Genomic DNA, 14,497 nt, shown 5'->3' on the forward strand with positions numbered 1-14,497 from the left:
CTCCTCCTCCTCTAATCATTGCTCATTGCTCTCCTCCCAGACTCTCCTCCTCCTCCTCCCAGACTCTCCTCCTCCTCCCAGACTCTCCTCCTCCTCCTCCCCCCAGACTCTCCTCCTCCTCTAATCATTGCTCATTGTATTTTTTCCATATCCTTACATTCCTCCTTCCTCCTCCTCCTCCCAGACTCTCCTCCTCCTCCTCCCAGACTCTCCTCCTCCTCCTCTAATCATTGCTCATTGTATTTTTTCCATATCCTTACATTCCTCCTTCCTCCTCCTCCTCCCAGACTCTCCTCCTCCTCCTCCCAGACTCTCCTCCTCCTCCTCTAATCATTGCTCATTGTATTTTTTCCATATCCTTACATTCCTCCTTCCTCCTCCTCCTCCCAGACTCTCCTCCTCCTCCTCCCAGACTCTCCTCCTCCTCCTCTAATCATTGCTCATTGTATTTTTTCCATATCCTTACATTCCTCCTTCCTCCTCCTCCTCCCAGACTCTCCTCCTCCTCCTCCCAGACTCTCCTCCTCCTCCTCTAATCATTGCTCATTGTATTTTTTCCATATCCTTACATTCCTCCTTCCTCCTCCTCCTCCCAGACTCTCCTCCTCCTCCTCCCAGACTCTCCTCCTCCTCCTCTAATCATTGCTCATTGTATTTTTTCCATATCCTTACATTCCTCCTTCCTCCTCCTCCTCCCAGACTCTCCTCCTCCTCCTCCCAGACTCTCCTCCTCCTCCTCTAATCATTGCTCATTGTATTTTTTCCATATCCTTACATTCCTCCTTCCTCCTCCTCCTCCCAGACTCTCCTCCTCCTCCTCCCAGACTCTCCTCCTCCTCCTCTAATCATTGCTCATTGTATTTTTTCCATATCCTTACATTCCTCCTTCCTCCTCCTCCTCCCAGACTCTCCTCCTCCTCCTCCCAGACTCTCCTCCTCCTCCTCTAATCATTGCTCATTGTATTTTTCCCACACACTTACACTCCTCCTTCCTCCATCTCCTCTTTCCCCCTCACCTCGTCTTCTTACTTTCCTTCTCTCTCTGTCGTTCACCATCTCTTTCTTCTCACCCCTGATCTCCCCTTTCCTCACCTTCTCCTCTCTTGTTCTCCCTCTAACCCCTTGGGAGCAGCAGCTGGCCCACAGCTGAAGTGAGGCATGCTGGGAATGTTCACACCCTCTTCTGAGAGCAAAAGGAAACGACAGCGACGAGGAAGGAAGTAGGAAGGTAGGTAGATGCTTTTTATCATTTGTGTAATCGGACAGTGGACAAAGTAGAAAACAAAATACTGGAGTTTACTTAAAAGTAAACGTATTATCTGCAAAAAGTATAAAAGCACCTATTAAACTGGAGAATGTGTGTTTTTATATTGATTACTGTTACAGATGCATTAACAGAAAAGATTAATCTTACGCTTATAGATAACTTTAGATTAGCTGTCAGATGAACGTAGTGGAGACAAAAGTAAAATATTTCCTTCTGTTATGTAGTGAAGTAGAAAGCAGCATTAAAATATTCAAGGTTTAAGTACCTCAGAATTGTGCTTGTGTAAATGTCGTTACCTTTGTTACAGTGTGTGTAATTAATATAGTGTTTTTTCACATTCTGAATAGTATAATTTACTACAATTATACTATTAGAAACTGTAAAACCTGCTTTGGCAAAACTGGATTGAACTACAGTCAGGACAAAAAAAAGCAACTCTGAAGGGAGAGCGAGACAGAGAGCGAGAGAGACGAGGAGTCGGAGGAAACTAGAGCTGAGGCGACCAAAATCTGATCTGCAGTCAGACGACGCTGGTTATTTCTGAAGTGTTGCTGTTCAGATGTTCTCCTAAAGCTCACTCCACCATGGATCCATGCAGCGTGTCGACTCAGCGGCCATCCACGTTAGAGCGAGAGAGAGAGCGAGAGAGGTTTCCCACCACGAGTCCCTCAAAGTGTACTGTACTTACCAGAAACTGCGTTAGTGTTTGTGCGATATCTCAGAAAAACATACGCAGCCTTAAGTCACGCTGTACTCCACCACAACAAGTAAGTGTGATTACTGGGCCTTTAAATTCAGAAGAATCCACTCTTTAAGAAAACTCCTGCAGGGCACGACAGACGGACTCCAGTGTGATGGAAGGGCTACGACATGTCATCACTAGTGGGATGGCAATTAGGAGATAATTATCGTATATTTCAGGACCTGACAGTCAACCTCGCAAGTTTATTTACTGACTGTTACGCCACAGCATGAGAAATGTTCTTCTGCTCGCCTTAAAGAGAAGATGCCTGCACTCCACCGGTAAGCCCCAAAAGAGAGAACAAACAAGAGTAGGGGGTCATGTGTGTGCGTGTTTAACCGTTACGTCTTAGGTTGGAGTCGGCGCCCTTGTTGCACATCAGCCTCCGTCTCCATCACCACGGAAATCAATAAAACCACCACAGGGTGCAAATGGATCGGAGAATTCATGCATTAATAAAACACAAATCCATTTTAGGTGATAATGTTTCAGAATCACAGCCGCTTAAATATTAATGTCGCCTGGTCACGTACAGCAGAATGTGTTCACACAGGGATGGCAGATGGAACCACGCGCTTCATAGTTTATTTTACCGCAATTTCAGAAATCCCCTTCAAATGTTATGGAAACGGAGCCGATCAGAGCGTTGTGGTCCGTCCTGCGTTTGCAATGGACCTACTGTAGGAAGGCAGAGACATGATACAATCGCTTTCAGTCTCAACTTTTAAGTCAACATTGACGAGAAGTCCTGAACAGAAAAATGGAGATTTGAACATCTACAGTTCCGGTTTCGCTAACTGCCGTTTCCGGAGGTCACGACTGAGCTTTCAATCTCAGCATTTGATGATGTTAAAACCACAGACGCTCTCAGCTATGCTTAGGTGCTCTGCCGGCAGGAACACCCGCGTTTCATGACAATCTGGTCAAGAGTTGCCGTGAAACCCGTTCTCACTCCCGAGTCGTCACATACGGACACGCGGTTAAGACCCCTTGGCGTCGGCTTGCAAAGCATTAGGAAGCCCTTTAGTGCATGACAGCTAAAAGTAGGATTGCTATGTCAATAACAGAAAAGTCAGAGTGAGGAGGTGGTTGAGGTGGGTCAAAAACCGGACTTTCATCCAGGAGACCAGCGTTTGTTTCCCGCGTGAAACCAAAAGTCAACATTGATCGTTATCAGTGACGTTACGGTTACCTTACTTATTTTAACCCAAAGCCTGATCTTTCACAACGTTAACCACTAGTTTTATTTTGAAATAACCGGACGTTGCATAGTTATTATTGCCAACTTAACCGCCGAGCCCTTCATGTGCAGAAGCGACGGTTAAAGCCTAGCTCACAATACACGAGTTTTTTGCCAGATTAGCCGCTCGGCGACCGTCAGGCTGCGATCAGGGGTAAATCGGCGATCGATCGGCGGCCGCCAGTCGTGTGTGAACTACTCAGCGACGCATCAAAATGCTGACACATCGCGGACGCCAGCCAGATATCTAGCATGCAAATATCCTTTGTATTTAGAATGTTTCTTTATAATAACAAACAACAGCCGTTTCATGTGTTGCTTCATTTCCCGATTCACAGGTTTGCTTGACTAAACGTGGTTTGGAGACCAGCGTTGGGTGACACAGCCGCTGTCAGCTCGTGTACGACTTCAAGACTCCCGTCAACACTGACAGCCGTGTAGTCTGCACGAGCCTTACGTGTACTCAGGACATTAAAAAGCGACGCCGAAGGATCTTGGCCAATAATAAGACAAAAGCAACTTGTAACCAGTACAGTACTTGTAAACTGAGCTCAGGCTGCTGTGCCTGTGACTTTCCGACCGGCCTGTGTCAATCTGTGTGTTATAAAACGCTTTTCCAGGAAACAGCTCGGCAGCATTCTCTGAATTGACCTCGGCTGCTGTGATCCAAACAAAAGCGCTGACAGCGGCTCGCTGATGCGGCCTTGGTGGCTCATTGGGATTTCGAAATGAAAAATCAAACCGAACAGAAAATAAACTCCGTGTTTAAAAATTTAACTTAATAGTCGGATCGAAGAGAAATTGAGCTGAGTTGCAAAAAAAAAAAAAAAAAGACAAAATGTTTCATAATTGATGTTTTCTGTTCTCGCTGGTTGGATTCCCCAAACCACAGCTCCACTCTTTCATTATAAATCAGCTTTTCAAAGCCAGTCTCCATGAAAATTACAGTGAGGATTCTCGGATTGTACTGAGTAATGAGAAAATGCCTGGCAGAACTCAATTTGGGTCAATTTCCACGTTAATACGCAGGTATATCTTTAAATGTGCTCGTACTCACTCTCCAGGTTTCCAGCCAGCAGGTAGAGCCAGGTGAGCAGGACGATGGCCGTGAGAGACGCCACCAGCAGCTTCAGGCGTCCGCGGCACAGCAGGTTCATGATGGGATGGCGGCGCTGAGGGCTCTGAGGGTCGGGGGGAGGAGGGGTGTTCAGGTAGGGCTCAGTCCTTCGTCGGTTCCCTGCAGCATCCTTTCATCTGAAGACAGAGGGATATAAAGAGTCAAAAGACCTGACAACTAAAATCACTGCACAAATATCCAAAAATATCGTCCTAAAAGTTTGTTTTTTTTTCCTCCTGCCAAAAATGTATCAATGCAGCTTTAATTGAACACGAACGCCCGGGTCTGAAAAGTGAAGCGCCTTAAACCTGCGTCCTCTCCAGCAGCCAGCGACTCCAGCGGCTGCAGAAAGAAAATGTTTCTACTTGTCAGCTGATTTATTCCCTCAGTAAACACTTTCCTGATGAGTTTCTGGTCTCAGTCGCTAGTTTCAAGTCTTCTTCAACACAGCATGATGTTCATTTAGAGGAACCGAGACGAGGAAGCAGGGGAGGCTTTAGGGCGGGGCTACAAGCTGATTGACAAGTCGCAACCACTCCAACCTGTCAATCAGGATAGAGATGAATCGTACCCACCACACTGTAACTAGCCATGAACTTGTTTTGGGGGTGTGGTCGGTGTCAGGTCCCTTTTCACAGTCCATGAATGTTAATTGGAACATTTTAGTTACCTAAAAATGTCTTGTTCAGGGTTCGGTTTTACTAAAATACACTCCAAGGAGTCGGCTAGACAAGATAATATCATTTTTAAACGAGGATTACGGCTGCACCTTGCTAACCAAGCTAGCTAGCTCCACCCTCTCGTCCAAAAATGGTCAGGTCTGCTTCCAAAAACCCAAGATGACGACGGCCAAAATGCCAAACTCGAGGCATCGAAACGGTAGTCCACAGACCAAAGAGTGACATCACGGTAGCTATGTCCAATTCTTTAATACAGTCTATGCTTTCATCGCCGTGTAAAGGGACAATAATAAAAACAACTTTGTTTTTTGTCCACTCGAGAGAGTTTTTGATATCTGATTGCGTAAAATATAAAGTCATAAAGTTTTTTCATTGTTTTATTAATTGTTTATTTTATCTATTAATATACACACACCTGTTTACATTTATTTATTTTTTATATATATTTTTTTTTTTTACACACAAACACCCGTTTATATTTATTTTTTTAAACACAAATTTTACTGTTGAATTTACTTTATTTTTAAATATTGTTTTTTAAATTATTAATATTGTAGTTTTTTTTAACGTACAAACACTTTTTTATTTAATGAACTGTATAAAATGAATTGTTCTTTTGTTATTTATTTTTGACTTTGGCAATCTTGTTGTTTTACATTCATGCCAATTTTGCATTGTAGTGTTTCAACTGCTAACCAGGCCAAACTTTAAGCGACACCACCGCCAAGACCCAACCTAGCACAATTAAGCAATAAGTCCTCAGTAGCACAGGACATCACACACCCACTCAATCACTCTCTTGCCCTGCTGCTGTAGGAGCGCAGGTACAGAGCACTGAGGTGCAGGAGGGCCGGCTTTGGGAAAAGCCTGAACCCCGCAGCCATAAATAACAGGCCTCGCTGAGCCGGCCTGAGAGCGTACTGTTGTTCCTGGATGTTGTGACTGTGTGCCGGTGGTGTCTGATGTGTACAGTGCTGTGAAAATGAATTTCCTCTCGGGACAATAAAGTCTAAATGACCAGTTGATACAGTTCAGTTTGCATCTAGTGAAAATGTAATGAAGTACAGTCTCTGTGTCTTCAGGCTGGGAGTCGTGAGATCAAATGATCCTAAACTGTTTCAGTCTAATGAGGCTGAACTGAAAAAGGGGGATCAATAAGTGTCACATTTGTAACATGGAAAACCTGAAAAGGGGAAAACCCCAAACAGACTTCTAAACCCTCCCACCGCCAGTCCGTCTCTGTCTGAGCTGGCCTCCCTCGGCGAGCCGAGTCTGGTACGAGCGGGAGGTCTGCCTTTGTTTTACAATGCGATTCATTAATCCCACTTTAATTAGACAGAAGCCTGAAGGAAACCAGACCAGAGGCCGCCGCCGAGAGAAAACAGCAGTGAGAGGGAAACTTAAAGCTGAGTGAACAAGTTTCATTTGGTTTCTCGCAGCCTTTCATCATTAATCTTGAACACATTCTCCCCCCCCCAACAAACGCCATGTTCACCACATTTACCACCCGATACGTTCATGATGCAGCCACGTTTTTATGGGGGTCAATTTAGTGTGATTGAAATAAAGTTGATAAATTACATATTTGTAATATGTGTTTTTGATCAACCAGAGAAGTCATCCTGTCACGTCTGAATCATTTAGTTACCTTTAAGATTCAGAGTTCACGTGATCCAACATTGCGGTCTGTCAGCTGTCTTTGTTCTAATTTGACAAAATAAAAAGATTTAGAAAAATTTCTCAGAGTCCGCAATTTTCTGGGAACTTTCATTAGAAAAAAAAATAACAAAACTTTTTACAGTGAAAATAGAGATGCAAAAAAGATTTCTAAGACAGTTATTAGAGTTTAATTAGTCCTTTAAAGTTATTTCAAGAAAGTAAAAATTAAATCATTCTTAATTTAATATTGGAAATGCTGATATACTTCAAATGTCACATGTTCAGCTGACATGCTGCGCACCAAAAGACAGTTAGTTAGATTTAATTAAGTGGGAATGTACAAACTGAACTCTACCCACAGTATTTCACTTTTAATTGGTACCAGATTATGTTTATTTTCTTTAAACTTTAAAGTATGCTATTTATGAATCACTGTAAAATAGAGCATTTTCAACATTAGTAGGGTTTTAGAAACGTTTCGATGAAAAAGGACACAAAGGGACGAATATCACATGTTCAAAGGATTTTTTTTTTTAAATGTTTTTGTTTTAAGACAAAACCCTTTTACTGACTGGCCTCGTGTATTCGGGAGATACTTCAGATGACGAGTTATTTCTAAGAGCAGTTTTGGAGGACACAGCAAAGTGCTGATAACTCTGGTGGAAAACAGCGAGATGAGAAAGGGACCGAACACAGCCGGCCTTCAGAGTTTAAATAAAACATCTCCAACGAAGCAGACCGCAGTCAGGAGGACGGCCTCGGCTTTCTGTCTCTCTGGCTCAAAACAATTCAAACTGAATAAAGTACACAACAGAGCTGCTGACTTTAAAGACGTGTCAGTCATCAGCTGCAGGATGAATGTGAGCGTGCATCTCCTTAATAAGTTCCCACAGCACTGTGTTTACGCCGAGGACATGGTCTCTGGCAGTTTCCTGTCCTCCGCAGCTGATTCAGCTTCACGTTAAAAACACAGAAGCTTCCTCTGCAGCGCCAAAGGTGACCTCTTACTCTGTTCAACTGAACCATGGGAACAGCTGAAATAAAAAAAGTTTCATCATCAGCGTCTGATGGACTCCTAGAGTCCGTTGTGTATATTGATGGTCCTATTATCTAAGCCTCTTTGACCTCCCTTTAAAGCCCCCGACATACTTGCTTTTTAACAACGCGCAGGCGTAGACAGGCGTATGCGACGCAAACGGCATTGTTCACATACTTGCCTGCGTACTTTGCGTGTACCTGGAGGATTAAACGTCCACTAGGGGGCAGATCAGGACCAGATCATCCCTCGCTGACACCGGATTATCTTCCTTGACAATCTCCGAATTTGCGCAACGTAAACAAACCAAACGCAGCGACACTCGAGCAGGTTTTGGTTTTAATGAGACATCATAACGATCTCGGTAATTGCGGACCAGCTCCAGGAGTTTTACTGTAAACATCCCGCCACGAATCTCCTTTTTAAAGTCTGCTGCTGACCTTCTTTTGCGTTTAATGGCAAACCAACTGCATGCCGCCACCACCTGGGCTCGTGGGTGGAACGGGAGATTGCCGCTGACCTGCCGGTCAGATTGACGTGCTGCCCCCACGTTCATGGGCTGAATTGCATCTCACGGAAGCGTAGCGTCAATTTCTGGAGACGTGCACAACCTACGCTCCAAAGGAACGCAGGATACGCGTGGCAGCCATCTTGCGTGCGCGAATGAAACCGCTTCTCTCGTCCAGAGCAAACACCACAATTTAATGGGAAGAGAAGTGAAATCTACTGAGTATATTCCTGCTACTAAGAGGAAGATCCATTTTGAATTGAATGATCACGTGACCTTTCCTCTAATGCTGCACAAACTTACACTTTTGTCCCCTCTGCTGGTGATGCTGATCTAATAATAGCTAAGTTTGTATTCTGTTCATTAAATGATCAAGGGTACAACTAGGCATTCAGAAAGCCGAGCAAATGAGAAACACAAACCTCACTGCAAAGAGCGCCAGGAGGAAGGCGAAACGGTGACGGCCTCAACAAGTATCGACGTTCACAGTCGCTCTAGGGTCAGACTCTCCAGCCACTCGTGAAGGTGCAGATGCAGCCAGCAGTAACTATAAAAACATCAGACAGACTATACGCAATAAATACAAAATAAAAATCACCTTGACATATTTTAAAAGGCCAATGGCAGCAGGAACAAGCAAATTCTTAAGTCTATACGTCCTGCATCTTGGCAGGTTGCATCTGTGACCAGACGGAAACGGCCTGTACTCCTTGGACGGGAGGTGGCTAGGATCGGCCAGGACTGACGGGGCTCTCTCAAAGTCCTAACTTTGTGCAGAAGAGGAAGATCATTAAAGATCGTCTGTAATTCTGCTGCACACCATCGTCAAAGATTTCTGCTCATTTCTTCTCTACAATGCCTAAAATGCTTTTTGAAGTTTGCTTTGCAAGTGTACGAACACGATGTCCACGATTGTGACAGACAGCTTACAAAACTAAATGTAACCTCTTGTCAACGACGAGTGAAAACGCCATTATCTGCTGTAAATGTGTGTGTGAACGCTCAGACTGCGCATAGAAATCCACTTCCCCAACACTCAACCAGAAGTTTCAACTTTCCAAGTACATTGACATGATTTATGAGTTAATTAGTGGGGTTGATGTATGTCGTTAAGAGCAAAGAAATGTGCTGAGATGGGAGGGAAAAAAACGAGGAGGGAAGAGATGGAAAGAACAGAGAGAGACAGAGAGAGGATGAAGAGACGTGAGGAGGAGGAGAGAAAGATAAGGAAGGGAAAGGCTTGCAAAGGAGAAGAGGGGAAAGGGTAAGCAAGATAAGTAAAGGAGAGGAGAGTAATAAAGGAAAGAAAATAGACGAGATAGTTCACTGACAAGAGCAGATAAGGAAAGGAAAGACACAGAAGCTGGGAAATAGAGAAGAGAATAAAAGGCAGATTTAGGCGATAGAGAGGAGGAGAACCGAGGAGAGAAAGGAGTCAGTAAATAAGATCCAGGCTGAGTTGTGAGATGCGGAGGTGTATTGGCCTTTCAGCCACACTCATAAACCCGGCGAGGATATAAAAGTGAGGGACAGTGCCACTAAAGAGGACTTTAATAGGCACCTTTTGTTGATTCTGCAGGATCTGCACAAAATGCTTACACTTCTGGGCTCTAATTGTAGCCGTAAAAACAAAAGACTCGGCCGGCGATATGAGGAGGAAGCGTCGGAGGACCGCAGCGGTTTGCAGCCTCCTCCGTCATCTAATCAGAGCTGAGAACAGCACTGGAGGGACGGCAGGGGCAGCATGGGAGGAGGCACAACAAATAACTTGGTCTAATGGCTGTAAATTAAAGGACAACACAGAGAGTGGATGCTCAGCCCATTCTTCTGAAACAGTTATCCTGTGACTGTTTACTGACCCCAAAATCATCATTTACTGTCATTAAGCGACAAACAAAAACTAAGCAAAATGATGGAGCGCTACGTTCATGTCTGCTGTGTTAGGGTTAGTTTTTATAGTACTGTTTCTACAGCTGCATTTTATGTTCCCAATAATCAAAACCGTTGTGTGTTCTGCTGCCCGAGGACACAGTTTATTTTTAAGTGTGTTTCCATCTACCTGTTTTTGCACACATTTTCAATTTGGACATTACAAAATCTGAGTGGAAGCACAGGAGGGAAAAAAACAACCTCAAACTCTTCAATAAAACATGTTGTGCTTGGCTGAGGGGGAAATCTTGGTGTATTGACAAAAGCAAAATTAAACAAAGTGAATAAATTTCTACGTTGTAGCCATGCCGTTGTGAGCATTTGAACTTGTGCGTTGGCGTCTGCGTCACAATGCTAATTCTAACGCTAGCTCTTTCTATGGTTCACCGTGTTGACTCGATGATATTCATGCTGCTCTTCTAGACTTTCCAATTGTTACTGGACAAAATGGATCAAATTCTGATTCAGTCATTTTGCAGGAGTTCTGATGCACCAAAACATTTAACCACCGTTTTACAGCTGCGGGTTTGGCCAACAGTAAAACTGGCTTCAAAGCACGGAGCACTTCCCAGGGGATTAGAGGAAATGCGATACTACCGAGCCGACCAATCCCAGTTATTGCTGTATGCGTCACCGCGAAGTGTAGTTACATTTTTGGGGAAGTGCACGCCGTAGAGTAAGGCGTACGATATGGTGTACCTACACCAGCTGGGACCTCTCACGGTGAGATCTACACAAAATACCGATTCTAGAGAGAGAAAGCATCTTTTAAACCGATCATTTATTCCTGGGGTTGGACCTGCAGGGAGTCTCTCCTCTCAGTCAAGGCTGCAGGGGGAACACGGAGTATGATAATGCAATTAAGAGCTGGAAGCAGTGCTTCAGTCCAGCCGCCGTGTCCCCATACAAGGGCTTTTTAGCACCAAGCTAATCACACAGGAGATTCCTGATTAAGGACTAATAATCAGTGGCGCTTCCTGCATTAGTGGAGGACAGAGATAAGAGTGGAGACGGGTAATCAACTCCACTCTGTTGACCTCACTGACCCACACACACACCCACACACTACAACAAGCCCTTTCAGACGTGACGTGACTTGAGCTGCACTCGCCACAGCTGACGAGGTGTTCGGGAAAGTCACGGCGTATGTTGCAAAATAGAAGTTTTGAAAACACAGCCTAACAGGACTACGTCAATTTGTTGTTACCAACGAGGCAACGGAGATGAATCTGTCCCCGGCTAAGAAGCACGTTTAGCGTACAGGCTACGCACACTGCCTACCTGTTTACACACCTGATACAAGGCTGGAGATGTTAAACAAGATGGGGCTTAACTAAACGCCTACACTTGTGTTGAACAATTCAGGGAATTCACACAATATCAGCTTTTGCTCCATTTTGCCTTCTGTGCTTGGCTTGCAGCCTCATTTCTATTGGCCATGCAGGTATTCGACCCTGGTTGCGAGCTTTGCACGTGCTTTACTTGACTTAGTGAAAAGGCGTCATGGCACGGCACAAGTAATTTGTTTCAGAGCGCGGTGGTGCCGTTGTCGCGTTGTGTCTGAAAGGGCCCTAAAGACAGGAACTGGGGAAGACCCGTTTATGTCTGTATGTTCAAATGTGCTTGTTATTTTCTGGGAGGGTTTGTTCGTTATCCAGTCTTGACAGATTACACACTTCTTTACCTCCCGCTGCCATGAATGCCACTAAAGCGGAACCTGTTTTGCACAAAAGCCGTCTGAAATAACAGAAATTAGCTGTAAACAAGCTGTCCTCACTGTCATACATCTCCGACATGTTGCCGCAATCTCACACTGCGTTTATATACAGTAATCTAATTATTCCTCCCGGCTTCTGATCATTTAAATTAAGCTGTTTTCATGCCCAGCGGGAGAGCGTCTTATTAGTTTTCTTCTGTGTTAATGCTCTTTGTTCCCCACAGAAGCTGAACACACTTCACCTTCCTGCAGAGAAAACCTTTAGGCTTTTTAAAAAACCCTGAAACATGTAAAGACATGATAAAACTGAACAACAGTTTATGGAGAGACAAGTTCCTGCCTACATGTCTTGGTTAACTTGACTCTTTACCTGCCACTCAGTATTTAGTATTACAGCTGCTAAAACTAGCAAGCCTTCCATTCTAGTTCAGCACATACGCAGTTTACAACGAGATCTTCTGAAACGACGCAGCCTTGATTTCACAGGGGGGAGACTAACTTGGCGAACTGACTTCTTTTAAAACAAAGACCCTGTAAATGGGTCTTAAATAAGCAATGATAAAAGGTAAATGGTAACAGGCTAAGGGTAAAGCTACATGTCCCAAAAACGTCATCATCCTCAGCTGATCCACGTGAAAGACATGGAAATAAAGGAGCAGCATTGTTCACACGGAGCAAGGTAGCCCTACCATTGTAGGTAGGATAAAGAAAAAGGTTATTTTGTTCTAACATAACCCTGTTCAGTTGCTTATTATATCTTTAAAACAAGTATCTCTTCACTATTAATGTGCTTAACATGCTAGTTTAACCCATTCCTTGGCATAATATTACCAAGCTAACACTCTATACATCAGTCTGTTAGCATTTAGCTCAACAGAGCTGATAACATTGCTGTTCATTGGTTCAAACCAGCTGACAGTTTTAAAATCAGCAACTGCTAACTGACCAGAGTCCACAGACATGTGCTGCTTTATCAGTCCATCCATCAGTTAGTGAACCAACTGTACATACTGAGACATACAGCAGAATGGGACTCACACCAAGTATTACTTAGCCTAGCCACGTCCCCCCCCCCCCACTAAACACACCCTAAAAACAATCAGATCAACCAACCAGCAGGAAACTGCTGGATGAATCGATACGGACTCAGACTGCCCTGATGGGAGAAGAGCGCATGAAACCAAAACCAGCTAAATCCAAAAAAAAGACCATGAATCCCCCAAACCTGAGACAAACCATTGCATTCTTAACATTCGCCCATGAATCAATAACACAGCTGTGACCTGCCGGGTTGTAACTGATGACTATTAAACATGATTAAACGTCATGAGTACTGGGGCTGGTGGGGAAACTTGGAGCAACTTAAGAAACCAACTTTCTAACAATGACTAAGCACTCTGTCCAGAGAAACCTGCTCAGCGTCATCTTTAGGATTTCTGCAAACTAACGGTGCCAGAAATCAGTGCCAACGTGTGAAAAATTAGGCTGCTCTCCATCCTCTGCCCTCCGGCGTTGCCGTTTATCATGTTTCAGCATCTTCCTGCCCTATTTTCCCTCTGCTTCATGACTGCTCTCATCCAAAGGCCTCAGCTGCTCCTCTTTCCCCTGACCAACATCAAGAGCTCTGCTGCAGCTGTTCAGGATGTCCAAACCTTTTGTTTAGCCGTCAAGGATCTGCCCTGCACTGTGAAAACAAACAACTCCTCTGGAAAATACTCCGTTACAGTGCAAGTGAGGAGATGCACAATGAACATATGATAAAGATAAAAGAGCACTGAGTTTTTGAAACAGTATGTTTTTTGATCCCTTAATGACTAAAAACTATTTTTGCTTTTTGAAATAAGCCACACTCCACAAATGTTTTAATGTTTGACTCTTTTATAGTAAAACAGTTAAAGTAAAATGGGGAAAAGAATTTAAAATCAGGAAGTTATCTGATTAGAAGAACAAGCGTTTAAATGAAACTGGATTTTAGAGGAATCTGAAGTGGAATCATCATTCACTATTTCAGAGCTGTTTATACTGTTCATATTGTTTAATCTGTATACCAAATCCACCTACCTCAAGTACATAACGCCAGCGCATAATATTTATCCCAGCATCCTTTGCACTACTTGTATGCATGTATTTGTACCTGTATATCACATCCACTTCCGACATGTACATAATGATAATTTACTCCTGCATCCTTGTAAATCTGCTCACTGCACAATTTGTCAATCTGCCTATATTGTTTTTGTGTTCTCTATACTGTAGCCTGTGTTTGATTTTATCATTGTGTAAGTAAGCACATTGTGAGCTATGTGCAATCCTGAGTCAAATTCCTCGTATGTGTCCACATACCTGGCAGTAAAATCTGATTTGAATCCAGTCTCAGTAAGCACAAATTCAACAGACGTTTCTATCTTGAAGGGGGTTCTAGTTTATAATGCTTCCCTTTTGTGTGTGTGTGTGTGTATATGTGTGTGTGTGTGTGTATATGTGTGTGTGTGTGTGTATATGTGTGTGTGTGTGTGTATATGTGTGTGTGTGTGTGTATATGTGTGTGTGTGTGTGTATATGTGTGTGTGTGTGTGTGTGTGTGTGTGTGTGTGTGTGTGTG

At 43.8% G+C, this 14,497-nt stretch overlaps 1 protein-coding gene across 5 annotated transcripts in view; it reads right to left on the minus strand.

Moving 5' to 3' along the window:
* large2 (LARGE xylosyl- and glucuronyltransferase 2) overlaps nt 1-14,497 on the minus strand; it is a 101,430-nt gene that overhangs the window by 24,426 nt on the left and 62,507 nt on the right. For 4 of the 5 annotated variants that reach the window (XM_046031940.1, XM_046031936.1, XM_046031938.1 and 1 more), the window contains one exon: nt 4,307-4,503. In XM_046031940.1, coding sequence (XP_045887896.1) covers nt 4,307-4,406 — 100 coding nt within the window. In that variant the 5' untranslated portion in view covers nt 4,407-4,503. Of the gene's footprint in view, nt 1-4,306; nt 4,504-8,671; nt 8,797-14,497 lie in introns of all 5 variants that reach the window. The other variant, XM_046031937.1, reaches the window with a different exon arrangement.

This window comes from Micropterus dolomieu, linkage group LG20 (genome assembly GCF_021292245.1).
Source record: "Micropterus dolomieu isolate WLL.071019.BEF.003 ecotype Adirondacks linkage group LG20, ASM2129224v1, whole genome shotgun sequence".
Classification (NCBI taxonomy): Eukaryota; Metazoa; Chordata; class Actinopteri; order Centrarchiformes; family Centrarchidae; genus Micropterus; species Micropterus dolomieu.